The sequence below is a fragment of the Photinus pyralis genome, unplaced genomic scaffold (genome assembly GCF_008802855.1).
Source record: "Photinus pyralis isolate 1611_PpyrPB1 unplaced genomic scaffold, Ppyr1.3 Ppyr1.4_LG1, whole genome shotgun sequence".
Taxonomy (NCBI): domain Eukaryota; kingdom Metazoa; phylum Arthropoda; class Insecta; order Coleoptera; family Lampyridae; genus Photinus; species Photinus pyralis.
Window position 1 is genome coordinate 48,593,307 of NW_022170249.1, and position 20,114 is coordinate 48,613,420.

A 20,114-nucleotide genomic window follows, 5' to 3' on the forward strand; every position below is an offset into this window, starting at 1 on the left:
AAACGGGATAGAATAACCATATTGCAGAGACACTGTCGTAAAAGGCGACTATTCTACGGTGCGTTGGCCAAAAACGGATAGGGATATTTCTGAAGGGGAATTTAAATACGTAATTTGATACCGGGTGTGATTTTTTTTATTTCGATAAGGGCCTATTTTGACATTTAAGATTTTGTCGATTTGTTCTGGTCTTACACAGAATACTACAAGACGTAAAGGTAGACTTTTCCAGCATCTGGAACCGTGCTTAGAAGGTGTAGTAATTGAGAGAAATTTCCTTGATATAAATCGTAGGTTCCCTAATTTTGCGTAATGTTTGGGAGATAGTCTCCTTAGATCACCTTAAATAGCGGTGTTAGTGTCAAATCCTTTGTATTGATCGCATGGTCCTTGAATTTATGTGATCTGATGGGGTGTTTTGAAGTTAGGCCCAAACTTTAGGAACACCAATTAAATTTCAAAAATCTATACACAAATATATTGATTGATAAATCATTTAAATGTCTTTATATTGAATCCCATACGAAAATTTAGAATTATAAGTTTTTTTTTGGATCTGTTCGACTCCTTTTTCACCGCGGGGATCTCTAAACACTTGATCTATGTAAACGGTGTTTTGAATCGAGTGGGATCGGATGAGAAACTTCGATATTATGGAAGATAATTGTAAAATTGGTAAGGATTTTCAGTTTTATGTGTTAACTAAAATTGCGTTTAAATAACTTAAAACAGAGGGTTCATTATTACAAAAAGTGAGAGGCGCCGATCTATACAAAATCACAAAAAAAAACTATAAAACTTACAAAAAAAGTTTAAAAAGAAAGTTTCCCTTTTGGATAGCAAAAATTCTCCACTCCATTATATAGATTCGTCGTGCCACTTATTTTTAATGTTCTATTGCCACAAAACATAACACTAAGCATTTTTCAGTGGATTTGGTTCCATCGCAAAATGATTCGTTTTGTAGTGTTTATGTAGTATTTAGGGGTGATGAAATATTGCAAATGTTATTAAAACCACATATTTCATCCCTTAAATTACGCCAATACAATTTAGACTTTATTTTTTAGAACAGTGACAGAAAATGAACAGAAGCGTTTTAATGGAGTTGCAAACTAAACAGTGAATTTAATTACTTAGCAAATGAATTAATGCCTTGTTGTCAAATGCCTCAAGCCCACATTAAAGGGCTTCATTGATAAAATTTAAAGCTTTACTTGAAGACTGGTTTAAATTTTGAAACTTCAAACGCAAAAGAGTTTTCGAAACAAACAAGGCGATATTTGAATACCTGAACTTGGAAATAGAGGTTTCAGATTGAAACGAGAAACCGTTTAAAATAATAAAATTATTCGCCAACAACATGTGTCACTTTAATAAATCGATTTGTAACTGTGACGTATTGGAAAGTGTCTGTACACGTTTCGCAGGTAAACGCAGTCTGTTCGGGAAGATAAGGCAAAATTTTAATTTGATTAGTTAGTAACCGGCGGCGGCGGCGAGAGTTGCGTTGAGTGTTTTGTGCCTTTGGACTAACGTTTCTGTTTCCAATTATTGTGGATAATGAGGTGAAAATGGGCACGTTACTAAAGCAGAAAGGTAGGAAACCTTATTCAATTTCCAAAATCTTCATTCAGTAGTGAGTAGATTATACACGTTCACGTAACGCTCTGCGCTTTGTAATGGTTTGGTCATTTGACCTTTTATTGACAATGAAATCAGGATTTATACTGTGTACATCAGCAAATTTCTAAATTATAAGAAAAAGAAACGTTCTTATTATTTTCTAAACTCATCCCTAAAGGTATTGTTTGGAATTTTAGATAAAGGAACAGATCTGCTCTTGAAAACTCTTCAATTGAACGGTTTTGTAAATTGTGTAAATTATGTGGCTTTTAATACGTTGATCGATTTTTCCAATTTGTAGTCTTCCAATTTTTTAATCAGATCAATCTCTTTCTAAATTTGTCCTATAGTATTCACTAGAAGTTGATTTGTACTTTCGTGATCATATGTTTCTGATTGAAACTATACTGTATTTATTTATAATTATACTTCTACTCTTATATTTCTATATTTACCTATACCATTAAAATGAAAATGGAGTCAACATTATTCGCATCGTTAATCATTTTTTATAGACAATATTGTCAATGGGCAAACAACTATAAAAACTTTACCGGAAAGGAAATAAAGTAATAAATTATTGTCCATTCAAATTTTCAAAATAGGTATCTAACATACGAAGCATTTCCACTAAGTGTCCCCAAGTTAAAGAAATTTAATAAAAAATTACATGGTTAGGTACATTTGTATGTAAAGCGATTTTGAAACATAGTCATACTCCGTTCCGATGCAGGTGATGAGACGGAGGACCAAATTTTTAATGTCTGTTTCGAAAAAGTCTCTCCCCCTTTTTCCACCTCCTCTTGACCTGCTTGACCGCTGAAAATCTTTTGCCATGCATACCCTCAGGGAAGTGCGGTAATATGAAGGAAGGGAGCATTCCAAAACTTCTCCTCCTCCTTTTTCTGCAATACCTGGTGGAGCATCTGATTTTTAACTTGCTAGCATAAGCTAGGGAGCTATTCCGATCACCGTTTTTTGGACATGTTAAAATTTCATCAAATGTCGACGTTTTACATTATTTTCAGCAACTTTTAAAAAACTTTTTCCGTCTGTATGTACGTGCGTACGTTGGCAAATTTCCGGATTTCCTGGTTTTTAAATAAAATCAAGTATTATTTTTTTCGATATTATGGGAAATATCTTCAATAAATGAATGGGGCAATTTTTTGAGCGCTTGTGTCAGGTTATTATTTAAGAGATGCAAAAAATTTCAAAAATGTTCAAAAAGACCGCTTATACATAAAGGTACGGTCATGTAGGTATAAGAAAATTACAAAATATACAATTTAACCAAAATAAAAAAAGCATAAATAATTAGAAATCACCTGATCTCATGTCTACATTTCGGTCAATGGTTGCGAATTTTCACCATCACCCCCCCGACTTGCTTTAAGGAGGTGTAGTGCTTCTCCAAGCATTAATCTAATTAGTTTTAACAATTAACCAAGACAAGTGATTATAAGTTTCAATGTTTTATAAAGAAAGTGTCGTGTTACATCGTATTCTTAAGCATTCTCTGGTATTATTTAGTACAATGTACATTTTATCACCCGATCCTAACCATCAACAAGTGTGTTATGAATGACCGTTAATCGAAGAAGGAAAATATACAGTGTATAAATCAAACCAGCCTCGTCACTGAAATTTAGGTATCACCAGGAATATCGGTGTAAGCATTTCGTGGGTTAATTAGGGAAGAAGAATTGAATATTAAAAGGCCCATTTGTACAATGTTAGTTTAAACTTCAGTTTATAGCTAAATTGTTGGTTAAAGTACCTATTTGATTGGCTAATATTTCACAAGTTAACAAATCCTGTTTCTAAAATCTGTCAATTATAATCTGAAGTTGTACAACCGCACCTAAATGGTATTTTCATACGACACAAATTTTAAAATTTAAATGGTTCATTTTTGGATCCTAGAGGCAGCTTTACACCTTATGCCTTATTTTAGATAACTTAAATCAGGTTATTAAAAAAATTAATAGTCAATTGAAATATTAAAAAATAAAGAAGTATGTGACTTCTTTATTCAACCGGAGCAAATAAACTTAACGTTACTATGGAAGAATTAGATCAGAAAACCCAAAAAACTGAAAACGTGTTTTTAAAAGGTCTATTTTTGATGGGTGCAATTACTACCTTAATAAATCATTAAAAGGTTCAATACATTTTAATTATTTTAATTAGTAGTTGAATATCGTTTAAATAAGGGGTGTTGCTGCACTTGCAAAAGAGCAACTGAAGTCTCCGAGTGTTAAATATTAGGTTTTAAATAGTTTCTGCCAGAAAAAATAAAATAAAGACAGAACATGAAGACGATGATGGCTTTGAAGATATCGAAGGTCCAACAGAATTCGTAAATTTTATTGTAGTCATGAATGAACTATTTATATTGAAAACAAGCAGTTTTCTTTAGCTGGAACTATTTAGTACCTAATATTCAGTAATTGAAAACGAATTATTATAGCATGTGATTTGCAACACTCCATACTCAAATGATTTGCAATTGCTTCATTTATTAACGAACATACAGTTTGAATAAATAATCAAAAAGTTTAAACATCAGTTTACAAAACACATTTGAATTTTGCATTTTTCTACAGTTTATTTACACCATTTAAAAATTTTCAAAAATAATAAATTAACATCGATATTGCTGTGTGCGATGGCATGAGTTGGGAGTACTGTCGATTTAAATTATCTCCGAAATTTTACCGTGTAGACATGGAGTGGAGTCAGATTATTGTGCAAAAAAATATGAACCTGTGCAATTAGTCAAAAAATGTAAAAAGCGAAAGTGTATTAATTAGTAATTTTTTACTCCTACATATACATAACTGGAGAGGAAATAGGTTACTTAAAACTATCGATTGTCGCACTCGGAGACATGAAGTCTAACGACCAGTTCTAAAACATTTGTGATGCACACCAAATTTTATCTGGAAATTCGTTCATACAAAATTATTATTGAAAACAACGGAATAACAAGCATATTTGTAAAAATGCATCGTGAACCAGTCAACCGTTCGTATAGGGAAAGATGTGTTTATCAAATGGAAAATATTTTTCCTCTTAAAGCTACATGCAAATCTCATCTTTCTGCTCTACTACTGAAAGATGGATGATTTATGACATTTTCTGAAACAAAAACTCCAACATGCAAGCTTTGAGCTGTCACAGGTAGAAATAAATGTTGATTTCTCTTTATGCATGCAATTTCAGATATAGGTCCATGATGTTTTTGTTTCACCGTGACACAACTCACCTGTTATTTTATGTTCTCCGATTTGAAATTTAAATCCAGTAAGTACATTAAGAGCGGTCGCCGGGTTAAGTTTATTGTATACTTTGTTACATAATAAACAGGTCATTTGCACTTGGTAATACTAATTATTCTGATCGAAATAATATAGAGCCATAGTATTGTTTTACTATCGAACATTACAATGTAACATTAAAATGTTAATACATTCTGTTTATTATCGAAAAGTTTGTATTAAAGTTGGGCTTTATGGGGTGTTAAAAGCTCAGCGCTACATACCAATAAACATACAATATGTATTTAAAGACACTAAAAACCCTAATATTACATATTTGATCATTAAAATCTTTCCATAACTGCGACAGTATCGCGGTTGAAGTGTTGTAATGGTATAACAAGTCTCTGGTTGTAATACCCCAATTGATCAATCCTGGATGAGCTTATGTCACTCTTCGATCTGGGAAAATTAAATAGGTCTACAAAAATGTCAGTTCTACTTCTACTTTTCCGTATTTCCTCGTGAAATTGCTAGCTGAGTATTTGGAAATTTTTCGTTTGGAAAAATTCCGTTAGTTTGTATTATTTTGCGATAATCCTTGAACTCCTTACACAATTTTTGCTTGAAAGTGACAGTTCCGGGTAGGATCTTCACAAGAAATCCAATAACTGGAATTGTTTGCGAAATTACCCGATGAAGACTTCCATAAGTCCTTTGCTTATTTTTAGATGAGTTTTTGGAAATCTTTCACTTGAGAAAATTATTATTCGTAACTATTATTACAATAAAATTATTATTAACGAGCTCCTAGCGAGTCTGTCCGTTAGCACAATGTCTGGAAACAGAATGGACCTATTGCGATGAAATTTTGTATGTGGATTCGTAGATCGAAGTGAATTCGCAATGTAGGCCACAAAATAAGGGAGGTCCTTTTGACATATCCGTTGGTTATGCACCGAATTCCATGAAATTTAAAATGGGCGTAGCTTTAACCATATAATACGCATTGCCAAACCAGGAGCTCGTTTGCTATATTTGTTTACACATTTATTTCATTATTATTTTGGCGGCCCGTGTGGCGCAGTGGAGTAAAAGCTCGGCTGCGACACTGAGAGTTCCTGGTTGCCTTCCAGTGTCGGATATGAATATTTGTAAATGTATAGTGGGTTGGGTAGAACAGCGTTGGCTGAAAGCCCATTCACTTACAAAGGACCAAAAAAAAACTTAATGTGTGTATGCGCAAAATTTAATAAAATTATAACGATTTTGTTTGTCCGGTCAAGAATTGTAGTGGAACTTTCATTTTGAACAATTAAAAACTAATTTTGGATTGGTCGTTTGTTAATAAACATCCAGATACAATCGATTGCAATGTTAAAATATTAAATCAAATGTTTGCAAAATTTGGGCGATTTATATCATGAAAATTTCATCTTCATTGATTTCGCATCAAAGATGAGTGCGTCTACACTCTACAGAAACCGTAGCTGCTCAATTAATTCAAATATTAATTAATCTTGAATCTAAGGTTAATGGTTTTCAATATACCTGCAAACTTCTATAATTACACGTGCGACCAAATCCCTCAGAAAACGCCTGACGTAAGAGCAATCGGCAATTCAATGAATAAAATTCGGGAACGCCACCATTACCTTTATTTATTTAAAGTGCAATTCCGGCAAACGTTTTGTGCAAAATCACATTTGAATTTATACATCGTACCTCATTCTAAGGCCACATTTTTTATTAAACTGAGTGAACATAAAAATGTTTGCACGTCTCTCGTATCACTCAAGGATATACCTTAAAACGCTTCCGTCTAATGGGGTAGTTAGATGTAATGCGGTCAGCCACGCCAATATTTCACCTGCTTGTATCCCTACAAAATGATGTCGACTTACGTAATAATTTTGACCATGTTGAACTTGTATATTTGATATGGGAAACTATCATTCAATTAAATTCGCTATATGCCCGACACTCTTGAATTAAACATTACGCACTCGTAGCCGTAGCCTAAAATGTAAATGTGCGCATGTAAAACAACGTGGTGTTTTATTTACCGGGGCAATGGGTAAATTCGATTCCCCCGATAAACATAAAATTTTATAGTTTGCTTTGCTGATTGAGTAAATATTTAAATTATGTTAACGCCAACTATTTTTCTTCCTTTTAATCTTAGTTAGTTAAACTGAAGACTCAATGAAGCATGTTCACGAAACACAATACAAATTTCTATTTCGTTATTTTGTAACCGTGAATCTTTGTGCCAAAACGACGGGCGATGTTTTAATTACAAATCTGAAAATGCGAGAGAATGGGATGGCGTGTATAAAAAATAAAGTAGGGTCTGTATTTGAAGTTAATATCGCGGTTACAGTTTACGTATTCATGGTAGCTGTAAACAGTAGTAAACAAGAGCCAAATGGGCCAGGTTTTTAGACTGTACAACCCATTATTTACGCGGTAGCATGATACGTACACAAGATTTGACTCTTCCATTGCCTGGATAGTGGAGGTACAAGCTGTATGTAGAGAGATTCTTAGGAATACGTATGTACCATTTCCCTTTTCCCCATTTCCCCATTTCCTTTTAAATGGGCCACATCAAAGGATTAGAAAGTTGAGATCAGATTTTAGGGAACCTAAATATTACCTATTATTGATCGGTGCCATTAAAAATTTGGAAAATTGGTACTTACTCTATTGTAATCTCTGAATTAAACACGTGCTCACATACAAGTGGCATAAGAAATGAAACTTTAGTTAACACAAAAACCAAAAGCAGACAAGTCGTATGTGTATGTTTCCCAAAAAAAGTCTCCATCTTTAAAAACAGCTGAGATACAACGCAGTGCAAAATAGGACACACGATACACATGAATGACTAATAAATGTAAAATACATGTAATTTTGTTATTACACTTGTTAATGACGTTTTTCAATAACAGATTGTTTTCTGGATTTATTTCAATGTTTGGAAAACTTTGGTTGAATGGGTAACAGAATTTTAAGAAATGCATTTTCTTATGTAACATATTATACCCTTTACTTTCACGATTTTTCTGTTTTTTCCTTCAAAATTTGACCATTTTTCGATTTTTTTTAGGGAAACTAAATCACATCGGTGGTTAAATTTTAAATTGAGGCAGATTGACTTTCGCCAAATGTCATTTCTTTTCAAATTGGTCAAATTGTACCCCTCTAATCAAATTATAGTTGTTCAACATTTTTGTTTATTTTTATGACTATGACCATAACAATAATACATTATTTATCGCATATTTTGATAAATTTTGGAAAGTAATGTATCAATAGTAAAAGCATCTAAAAATTATGTTCCTTTTGGAAAACACTTTTTTAGTAATTTTTGAATTGCCCTGGCACCCGAAGTAATCCCCGGTTACAAAGCTTTTGCAACTCTTGGTATAAAAGGCGCCACAATCTACCATCTTGTTGTACGTAAGTGCTTGATATCCCAATATCACTGCGTTTTCGCTGCTCTCTACCTTTCCCAATTTTGTTTACCACTAAAACAACGTAATTTTTGGTTCTGATTATCATAAGGTATGTGAGTAGTCATGTATTTTCATGAGATGTATTTTCATGTAAATATTGAACCTAAGCCTTTTTTCATTACCACCACCGAATTGGCGTCAGTTTATTTGATTTATTGCTGAGGACAAATAAAGCAACAGTTTCATACTTTTGTAAGGTCGAACATCTGGACTTACCAGGTACAGCTTTTTGGTGTAATTTGTACCATATGATTGCATTAGTCCAGCAAGTAATTATTTTGTTGATTGATATGTTGATTGATATGTCAAATCCCTGCCACGACCCATAGAATGGGTCCTTCCACGACCTCTATAATATTAAACGTGATTGACATTCGGTACGGCATTTACCAGTAATAAATTTTCATTTATAGGTACAAAGCAAGCATTGAAAACACAACATCTGTTTGCCTTCAAACTAATGTTTTTTTTTGTAATGCAATTGAACGTCTTCACGCCAATGGATTTTTATATGAAATGAATGCGGAATAGACATCCAACACCTACACGAACGAGAAGAGGTATAAGTGTAGCTGAGTGTTGTACAAAGTTTCTTTCACTTTATTAAAAAGGCGAAAGCATTCATAAAATGAAGAGGATTGGATCGTGAAGTGAAGTCAACGTTCTTTTTAGAGAACGATGAAGTGTCTACTCAGGAAAAAACGTTGACAGTACAATTTTTATTAAATTGAATTCTAAACAAAATAGTGAACATTACATTCCCACAAATTCCAGGTGAGGGTGAATTCCATAGAAAACGTAATTCCGATTCTCTGTTAACATGGCAATTAAACGAGCCGTTCCTTCTATCAAACGGGTTTGAACGTCCTCACAATTTCATATATCGGTTTATTGCCTTCAGATACCCACACACTTCCGTTATCCCCTTTCGACATCACCACCGACAGCGCCCTCGCGACTGCATCAGATCTACAAATAAACTACTTAGCCTATCGTACAACATAGCTAGGATGTCTAACGGTTGTAAAGGAAATCCTTGAAGTTCTTTAGTTAATAGTTCACCGATGTTCGGATCGAAAGTCGTAAACGCGTTCCTTGCCGCCTCCTTTAAGTGAGGCGTATCTGTAAATCCTGGACATAACGTTATTACTTTAACACCTGTTCGACGGTAGTGGTAAGGTGTTCCTAAAGATCGACTAAATCCTATCACAAAATGTTTGGTGGCCGCATGAATGGGACAGCTGGAGAGAGGTTGCAGCCCTAAAACGGACGCCACGTTGACAATCATTCCTCCACTTCCTCCATTATCCTTTCCCATGTACCGCATACCGAGTAGAGATCCTCGCACTACTCCGTTCTGAAATTTTTCGCGTTATTGACCCCTTTAATTTCAGTATTTATGCTTACACAGTTCACTGCTACTTCCATTTCCCATTGGCTATCGTTTAATACTCCAGCGTTGTTTATAACTAGGTCGATTGATTTCCATTTTTCTAATGTTGTTTTGAAGACCGCTGGAAAAAGTTTGATATTTATAACAGCAGTATTCAATTGACTAATTGAAATAGTGTTTGTAAATACAAGATAAGTAGGTAATAACAAAAATAGTGCAGTGCAAGTTTCGTGAACCTTGGAATCGCAATTTCCAAAATATACTGTTTTTGTTATATATCTATAGGAAGTAAAGCTGGTTCTAAACTTTTTAAGTTGTAAAGTTTCAAGCGCTTGACCTTTGTTAGATTTTGTGATGTTAGTTGGTCATGGGACATTTAATTTGTTTTTTTTAACAGTATGGAAGTATCTAATCCATTTTTTGACGTTGGAAATGTTTATGGTTTCGTATAATTATGTAAAGTATAAGTTACGAGTTTCGTTCAAGCAGAAGAGACAACAAGTGACGATTGTACCGTACTCGACTGTGGTCGGTATAGGTGGAAAGAAATACGCTATTATATTTGTTATGGTTGACTGTCAGGCTGGCTGGCTGTCTATCTGAGATCTCAGCAATTACAATAGCTAGAGACTTCAAATTTTCACCAAAAGCTTTTTGATGTAGTGTATATGTGCAGGCCCTAGTCTAGAGCGATCGACAATTTAAGAAAATAGTTTCAATATGTACAAGTAAACAAATACAGTGGCGAGGAAATTTACTACCACGGAAAAACTTACACGACTTATGTCAAATATACTGGCACAGCGATTTTAATGAGATCTATGAGTTGGCACGAAACTTATTTGAAAAATATGTAGCAATATCATTTACAACAAGTTATTATGCTATTATATGTGGCACGACCCTAGACTAATATTGCCAGTATGATTATATATTTTACACTTTTTTCGAGGTAAAATGAAAAATTTTATTTGAACTTTATAAAGAAAGCTTTTGATAAAAGTTTGATTTGTCGTTTTGAACTTTGGTAATAAAAAACTGATCTGTATTACCAAAAATGCGCTTTGCATAAGTTTATCTACTTCTGCTTTATTCCCTATTTTATATTAGTAATACCGCCTATGGTTAACCTTTCACACGATAAGACCAATAATAAATTTTAAATTATGGGCGGACCACTTCCATATGATGGATGTCAATGTTTTAATTTTCTTTTGCAACAGTCACGGATATTTCTGAATGTAAACAATTGTGGTGGCTTCAGCCTATACAATTTAAATCTGATTGGCTATTTTAAACGCGTTTCAAATTGGGGTGTGTGCGAAATAAAGATCGTATCGTAACACGGAATTATTTTAAGGAAAATGTAGGTGTTTCGACGAGTCGGGTGTTAGCGATAGGTCACCCGAAATCAGTTAGGGTGAATTAGGAGTCGAGGCTCCTGATTAACATTGATATTATTTTTCATTAGTTAGTGATATCGCTTACGGTTTCATTGACGCCGGATAGTTGCTGTGTGTCTACTGAAATCAAAGGAAGAAATCGTGCCGCCCCAAATTTCGGAATAAAGTGAAAGAAGGGTGACTGTGTATAAATTTTAATCGAAGATATCGTTGAAAACTAAAGGTGGCAATCTCTATAAGACTAGTGAAGTAATCTGCAAGGTTTCTTGTAAAACACACGAGCCATTATATAAATAAGTGGTACTTAGAAATTTGTCTGGTGAAGTGATTTAAATCCAAAGAAAAACCATAAAATTAGTAGTGTCAACCCTGCCACTAGCGAGCGTTATTTGCGCTGTCCCAATATGAGGTCGCCAGTGTCGTGGTCCATTGAGGGATACTTACCTTTACCGACCGAAAATCCATCACCGACCCCTTAAAGTATTTTGACGAATCTATCAGAGAGGAAGTTTGTTCCCACATCCACCCCAAAACCACCGACGACACCATAGCGGTCAATTCACTTATTTTTCCCTTTATGACTGGAAGGTCGCCCATTTACAAATAGAGAATTTGAATAAAGTAACGTAAAAGCAAAACGCTACAACTGTTGGTTTTTAACATTATAGCAATCGTTTCTTGATATGGTTTTCTTAAATTAAACAATTAAAAATGGGACCACTGCTGTGTAATTTACAAAAATGAATGAAAATTATGGAAATCCTTGCTCAGTCCGTCGTTGAACACCCTGTGTTGACTTCAATTTGCTACGCATGATTATTTAAAACTTTGAATACCTTCAACTGTACATATTTAGCAAAAATTGTTAGGTTTTCGCTATCATTGCTTAAGGGATATTCGTCAGAAGAGCGATTTTCACGACATAATACCCCAGAATCCAAATGTGCTAAACGTTAAATCGCTAAATCGCTTACGTCGGCGGGCGATCCTTTGTTGTGCAGTATACCATTACTATCAGGAATATTTACAAAACTTTCAGTATAAGTTAACTAAAATAGCAGAACACATGGACTGATTCGGAAACGGATAAACTTTCTATTTGTAAAAATTTGCTAAAAATATGAGCGGCAATAAATTATAGTTGTGTGTAGACTGTCATGTCAAGGCATTCATTATATTGTCCTACTATTGTTGTGCTATTAGTAGGAGATTTCCGCTAAGAAAGACTAGAAGAAACTGGTACAGAAATTCATTTGCCAATGAAGAGTTGGTTACCTACCTTCAAACTGGTCCGAATTTGTAACATCTGTTTTTATAAATAACGCTTTATTATCGCCGAATTCGGAGCATAATGTTTTTTCCGCATCTTTCCCCAGTTCTTCATTTATGTCAGCTATAGTGACAGCCTAAAAAACAATGTTATTAAATTCCTTCCAACTATGTCGTAATAGTCATAAAACTTGGACAAGATCCAAAGGATATGCATTTATTGATGAATCATACTGAGATTCTAATTTGCAATGTATCATGACAGTTATGGATGTTCCTAATAATTTGTATGAAACACATAAAAGTTAAAGACCCATTATATCATAATATGTGTTGACATAACAGATATCATAACAGATTATCGCTACCTACTGCCTTTTTTTAGGTGGATATTTTTGCTTACCTTTAAACCCCCTTTTAGAAGCTCCTTCGCACAACATAATCCTATACCAGAAGCACCGCCACTAACTACAGCCACTTTTTCTTTGATATAAAATGCCATTGTGTTCACTTACTTCTGATGCTCCCACGAAGAAACGTCGTCTTATAAATTTTTTGTCAAACTTGGCACATTGTGATATCTTCTCCCTACCAAATTCAAGTCCGCTAATTTTAAGTGGACATCTCTGAAATATGAATAAGTATAAATAGCGCCAGGAAAAAAGTTTCAAAATTTATGGAAGCAAGTGTTATGCGAAACTTTTGTTAATTGTTTACGTTAAAAAATAAACGGATGTTTATTGTACGCATAAAAATGCGTGCCAATATTCCATTGGGCAATTGCAAAAGGAAGCGCTAAATCAGTTAAGACGTCGAACTCGAGCAAATTACGTGTTGCGAAAATGTTCTATAATTACTGTTGCAGATTTTGCCTTAGATTACATAAGTAATTTGGGGATATATCTGCCTTTACGCCTGTTTCGGTTAGGGAATTATGCGAAGACATTTCATTTCGATATCCAATCAATCGCCGCAGATTCTGTACTTAGTCCCTTTGGATGTGACTAAATAATAATTATATTATTATGAATCCAATTATTCGGTTTCGCATCAACTCGGTCATCCCGAAGTTGCAGTGTGATGTAATTAAGTGGAAAATTGAATCATTTTAATTTGATTTATCAAACCTTAATGACACAATTGAGGTTATTTTGCTGCTAACTGCCCCTTGAGACTTGTTACACTGTCACCGGCAATTAATATTAAAATAAGACACTTTATAGGTCATTTAAGGTCGGTAAGAGGAAGTGACCTCCACCGTTCCAACTTTTTTAATTTGATCATCCCCTTTTTGTGAAAGGTCTGACAGTTTCCCAAGAACGTCTACTCTAAAGCTATGATCTGTATAAGTTTCAGGATAGATATAGATATTGGTTACGGTCTGTGCAAACAGTTCCCTAAAAGTTCATTTTCACATATTAAACTGAGCGTTTTCTTGTGTGATAATATACAGCGAAAAAGGAGTGTGGAAAGTTTGCAGGCCCACATGTGCTGTGCATATCTTCGTTTTTCTGTAGTGCTTCAAGAATGTGTAGTGTATTTCATTGGATAATTTTGAAGTTTCATTCTGTAGTTCGTAATTTTGACTGTGGTGACAGTTATTTCATGTCAAAATCGTCATCGATATCATGCGATCTGCGAAAGGCACCAATAAGAACAGCAATGGTGCTTAATTGTTAAAGAATTGTTAAAGAAATATATCCTTTTGTATTTACATCATATTTAAGAACACGCCGTATAATATTTATGTAATATAAAAGTATGAGCAAAAAAAGGTAATGGATTACCTTAAATATGTTTTTAAGATATAGCTTAATGCGTTATATTTTTTAGAAAATTGTATGAAAATCATTGTTCATATACCTAATGCATCTTTATGAATTGGCGGCATAATTAAATTAAGGAATCAAGGATTTGAATTTTGTCATATAAATAAGAAGGCTCATTTATTGTTACCATTTTATGGTACAAGACCATCTCATGCACATACTTACCGCTTACGATTCTTCATATTTAGCCATGCGGTTTCTTTGAATTTTTGTTATATATGGTGATGCTTTCGTAATTCAATAAATTAGTCTCAAATAAGAATTTTGAATTTTTAGATTCCAATTGGAATCATAAAGTGTCTAAACATTGTCAATGGTCATGGTTTGATCTGAGAGTAGTTTGACACAGTGGGAGAGAATATAGAACTTTTGATTTGAAGTGTCATTATAGAATAGACATTTAGCAATATGACGGATGCGGCCGGAAAAGTAACAGGTGCGGCCGGTAATGACAGATGGGGCCGGTAAAGTGGCAGGTGCAGCCGGTAAAGTGACAGGCGGCAGGAAAAGTAGTCTGGTCTGCCTCTGTCAACTAAAATTTCCTGACAGAAAGTAGGCATTAAAATGAACGTTTCGGGACGATTTTGGGTAAACTACATTTTTCTGAAATCCCTCGAGAATGTCTACTTTCTCGGAACAAATTCAGACCTCAAAATGCGTCAATCCAGTATTTTAGCCCGTTGCTAAGCAACGAACTTTCCTGGACCGAAACGAGTCCGGGAAAGTTTTTGCTGGCCTACACCATTAAATGTCAAACAGTTGTCAAGGGAACCATTTCATAGGCAGTAAGGTAACCAAAAATTGTTATGCATTTATGGTAAAACGTAATGCAATTTTCTCCGTTTATTTCCATACAATTTGATATGTAATAATTAGTGATACATATATAAAATAGGGGAATTTAATGTAACTGAACGGATGTACGTAATTATGACAAAAGTTATATGTAGGTACCAAGATAGCGAGGATCTAACCTAAAACCCCTGAAATTACTTCAACCGCTCGGAGTTACAACAATTCATCCATCCCTGACCTTCTGTGCGTTACGTAATTGCTTAAACAGTAATTCAAAGTCAAATTTCATTAGATCACGCTTGCGAGATTTGGCTAGACGTAGTCGCGTTCAACATCTCTGAAACTACAACAAGATTAATAATTACTAAAAACTATAATCTGAAAGTTCGACCACGATTTCCTTAGTCTGGGTTAGTTTGCTCACTTTCGTCTTGCGAATGGAAAGGAATCAATTCGAATTGATCGCGACGTTTGGATTGAATTCAATTACACGTAACCTTGCTGCTTGTCGCCGAATAGTGTGTCTCCATTTTCTTAAATGGAGAATGGCTTTTTGGGAATAGACTTGTACATACTTGAATAGGTACGGCTTAATCCGAGAAACAATCCTATTCCACAATCGACATCGCACAACGAGATCTTTTCGTGAAGATAAGTTTCATTATTTTTGGAACGCTCTGATTTAGTTTTCTGGTGAACGGAATAGTTTTAATTAACTTGCAATTTCAAAAGAAGTAAATACTCGCGATTAAATATGTAAGAGATTTCGCCAACGGTTGTCTCTTAGGGTCTAAGTTTATTACATTTGTAATGGAAAACAAAAAAGGAAAACATCTTAGAATGAAGTCTTGATTTTGTATTCCTTCAATAAATTCAAAAATACCTATTGAATATCATCCATCTCAGAATATTCTGGGATTAAACATTGATTAAGTAATAATATTCTGGGAATAATTAGAACAATAACAAGCATTGCATAGAGTAACAATACGGTGCGATTTGAGGGCAAGGACGCATCGTATTCACATTTTGAAACAATTACAATAACAGAAAAACGCTTAGGATTGTTTAGATACTGTAGCCTGTAACGTAAATATAATTACATCGTTTATTTATTTACAAATAATTGACAATGAATTTATAACAGTCTACAAATGGTTTAATATAACAGTAATTATTATTTAAAACTCACTGTTTATAACATAACCCAAGCCTGGTGATGTTGAAACTGAACGTCACATTTCTAGGAAAGATTACGTCACATCCGCCTTCGTTCTTTGTTGCCGATGACTAGTCTTTCATGGCGTCTCGATGTCTATCAGGATTTCTGGAATGTTCGCTACAATACATATAAAAAAATTAACTGTATATAAACTCAAGAGCCAAGACTGATTAGAAATAAGCTTGTATTTAGCGAATCCATTCACTCATATAGGGTGTAAAGTTTGTGATTGATCAAGTCTGGAGTTACTCGGCGAAGTTACGCTACTATTGCACCTCACATGACGTCTACTGCAGACGTTTCAATGAGAATAGTTCAATATTATCCTATAGAATTCCCTTTCTCTGAATTTAATTTATAGTCCGTAGTAACATACATGTATACGAAACGAGTCGGTCTTTATGTTAGGCTATACCTTTTCCAAACATTTGTGTACATATCAATTGGGCCCTAATGGCTAAACCATTGAAAAAGTAATTATTTACTTACTTAATGCTAAAACTGTTCAAAAAAAAAATGCAAAAGCGTATGCAAAAAATCGTAAGCGAAGTTAATAGCATATCCGCGAAGCATTAAACTAACTATAATTAGAACAGATTCCACAAATATTTGCACAAATCTTATTTATTTGCATAAAGAAAACTGTAAAAAAAAACTGTAGACAACCCATACACATATTAGACAATTTAGAGGTAAATAGATGCGATATCTAAACAAGTTTAAAAATTTACAATTTTTGTAAAAATAGATCAAAGCTCACTCATCCAGTTCACAAATGTTACTTTTATTACTGATGGTTTTAATGTGTTTTCAAGAGCTTAAAAATTTCGCTCAAGAGTTTAAAGTTGTGCATTAAAACTAAGTTAAGTATGATCTGTTTAAAGCATTTCAGCGGTTTACTTTTAACTTTCCATTTGATTTTACGAGGCTTGCGAAATGCAGAATTGTTGGTCCTTATGTGACCGCAACGAAAACCTCAATCGAGAACGCGATTTCGCAAGTATCAATACGACAACAAAATTCGAGGTAGCGCGATGTGATATTTTGATTTTTGATTTTTTTTTATGTGTTTATAGCAAGTGTTTAACAGTTTGTAGTATGATCATCAGACCCAATTCACCGATCAGGTAGATGCAGTATAATTAATGAATCTGATGAGATGAGGGTAGTATTATTTGCGAGTGTTACAAGAAAAGAATGCAATAATTTTATTTCCCCCGCTGCGAGACTGTTTAACTTTTACAGTTGGAAAGATCTATTGAGCCGATTGACGATTTCATTCTGGTTCAAATACATAAATCCAGGTTTTCTTATCCGTAATGATATCGTAGAAACCTTTTGGTCTGTCACTTCCATAGTTTAGTAACATTCTGTTCCTTTTTGCTGCTCTGTCAAGTTATAAGGAATCAAACGACTACAAACTTTCCTCTCTCTAAAGTCATTGGGAAGAATTTGTTTAATCTTCTTCAATCATTTGACGAACAAAAGCAAAATTTCCTTCAGTAACGAGAACCATTGGAGTTATCTCATAAAAAATCATATCCCGAAAGTTTTCGCGAGTAGAGATGCATTTTTTTCACAAGACACTCTTTAAAAATTTGCTAAAAATGAGTAGTTACAGATATTAATTTGTAATTACGTATGTTAACATACACAACAATGTAAATTGTTTTTTTGTTTTCATGGAAACATAAATTGTATCAGTTTACAGAAATTTTCCAAGGAACCTCGGAAGGGCATTCATATGAAACGTCTTTGCTGGGATTAGAGCTTTATATATAAACATATAAATGCACGTGTCCGCTTTTTTCAATTCCTAGTAAAGTAAACTACGTTTTCATTGAGCTCGGAACCACTCCAGCTGCTCATGTTTTAATGGAGTTTTTTCATCATTGATTTATGCGAGTTGCGTTATGGAATCATCCCCCAATTCATAACAAAAAATATAGTAAATTGGATGGATAATTGAAGGTGGGTTTAGGAAACGAGTCACCACGGCCACCATTGCGAGATGCGCCCCATCGACATTCGTGATCTACATATTTTGCTAAAAATTTTGATGTATCACATGATGCTTCATCAAGTTGCATACGGTTCTTATATTTTTACAATTTAAACTCACTATATTAAGGCTAAAACCAAACACAATTCAATTAGCAAATAAAAAGCTTATAGAGAAGTCTCGAATCAGCATACTATATTTTGTGAAAAGAATGAACCGTCTAGTGTTGATTTTCTGTCACAAATCAAAGACACTTTGCTGCAAGCGCTTGCGAAACCTTGTGATTTGTCAAGGTTTGCGTGTGGATCCGGCCTAATTTCTTAAATTTGGACGACTTCGCCCACCAACATTGGTTAATACAAAGTACCTGCACATATTATGTAGGTTTAATAAAATAAAATTTTTCAGTGCCACATCCTGACGTTCATTCTGACTTTTGCACCATACGAAATTGGGGGTTAAAACATAATGGATCGTCATACATATAACCCTCACTTCTCCATGTTACGCATTCCTACTCTACCCTGATTTACACTAGCAACGCATTAAACGACATCTTACTATGACAGGTCGTTTTAAAAAATTAATCTCGTGGGACATTAACTTAATTCACCGTACTTTTTCCACTTTTTTACTTTTGTTTTATACGGGTTTGTTTGTCGGATGCGATCGCTGTTACAGATGTGCATCATAAGGAGTCGCAAATTAATGTACAAAAATATATATGGATCTTTTAGTGTATGATTTATTATCATTTGTTTTAAGATTAAATTGTGACACTCTAATGTCACGTACTCAATTTAGCGCCCGCTTTGTTCTAATAATACCCATACATTTTTATTGTAGAATGCGTAATTGCTAATTTGCATTCAGAAAAAAACTATTAGAGATGAGTGGCTGTCTTGTTGGAATCATATCAAGTGTGGTGGACATTTACATTAATGAAAAAAGAATAAAGAAACTCTTACTTATGTAGAGATTTACCTACTGTAGTCCCCCTAACAAAAGAATGTTGCTATTCATACACTGCAATTTTGAGTTTTATTTTGGCATTTACTTTAAAGTTTTTATTATTTGCAGGAATTAACTATCACGATAAAGATGTTTAATTTATAAAGAAATTGCTGTTTTCAGTTATAAGTTCCAATTAATCTCGAATTCAAAAATCTTAATTAACACACTGGCACACTTTTCCTTTTTCCATTTCATCTAGCAAGAGTAACCCATGCAATTACATTCGGTCTGTCACACCCCGTACACTTTTTTTAAGTTTTTTTTAGCATTAACGATTATTCTGAATCCAATGCTAGTTTTATTCAATCAAAAATATAAAAACTGAAAACGCAAAAATCTACGAAAAATGCATACCATTTTACGAAGAAAAATATAAACATCCTTTGGTATAAGAAATGGTCTGTTTTTTGGAAGTAGAGGTTGCTTTGGAAACTCCGTGTTAAACTTTTTTCACAAATTTAAGATTGACCGGACCAAATTAAATCAAATTTCTGATTTAGGTAATTTTAATAAAAACTATTAACATAATCCATCAGCATCTAAATTCAACGTAAATTTGTATAAAACATTATCTTGCGTGATTGATTATTATACTGTGTATTTAAGCAACCCTTATTATAAGGACAGTTCCTTTATGTTTAAATAAATGTTTCCTTCTTCTTAATTTAAAGATCCGAAAGGAAAAAAAACTTCTCAATATTGAATCCTGAAAACAGAATGCAATAATCTGATAAGTAAACAGTGTTGTCTATTTCGACCTTTGTCTAATTCTTTGTT

The 20,114-nt window shown here is 33.9% G+C and overlaps 2 protein-coding genes across 5 annotated transcripts in view; one reads left to right on the forward strand and one right to left on the reverse strand.

Annotated features, from left to right (window-relative positions):
• Positions 1–1,515: 1,515 nt before the first annotated feature.
• The window catches only part of LOC116160251 (potassium/sodium hyperpolarization-activated cyclic nucleotide-gated channel 2), a 33,114-nt gene continuing 14,515 nt past the window's right edge, over positions 1,516–20,114 (forward strand). Inside the window, exon 1 of one of the 4 annotated variants that reach the window (XM_031473402.1) lies at positions 1,516–1,599. The gene's annotated coding sequence lies outside the window, so the exon portion shown is untranslated. The remainder of the gene's footprint in view (positions 1,600–20,114) is intronic. The other 3 variants (XM_031473403.1, XM_031473405.1, XM_031473406.1) reach the window with 3 other exon arrangements.
• Positions 9,115–13,190, reverse strand: LOC116160254 (15-hydroxyprostaglandin dehydrogenase [NAD(+)]-like). Its single transcript, XM_031473411.1, has 5 exons — positions 12,879–13,190; positions 12,486–12,612; positions 9,818–9,924; positions 9,430–9,767; positions 9,115–9,379 (listed from the first exon to the last, which is right to left on the reverse strand). Exons 1-5 carry the CDS (start codon positions 12,975–12,977, stop codon positions 9,259–9,261), a joined length of 792 nt encoding a protein of 263 aa, XP_031329271.1. The 5' UTR covers positions 12,978–13,190; the 3' UTR covers positions 9,115–9,258.

What these genes read in the sequence shown, in the direction of transcription:
- LOC116160254 (XM_031473411.1), bottom strand. Translation starts at nt 12,977, where the DNA reads ATGGCATTTTATATCAAAGAAAAAGTGGCTGTAGTTAGTGGCGGTGCT. An exon ending in TTCTAAAAGGGGGTTTAAAG is followed by an intron (nt 12,613 to 12,878) that starts GTAAGCAAAAAT and finishes ATTGTTTTTTAG; the next exon opens with GCTGTCACTATAGCTGACAT. An exon ending in TGGAAGTAGCAGTGAACTGT is followed by an intron (nt 9,768 to 9,817) that starts GTAAGCATAAAT and finishes GAAAAATTTCAG; the next exon opens with AACGGAGTAGTGCGAGGATC.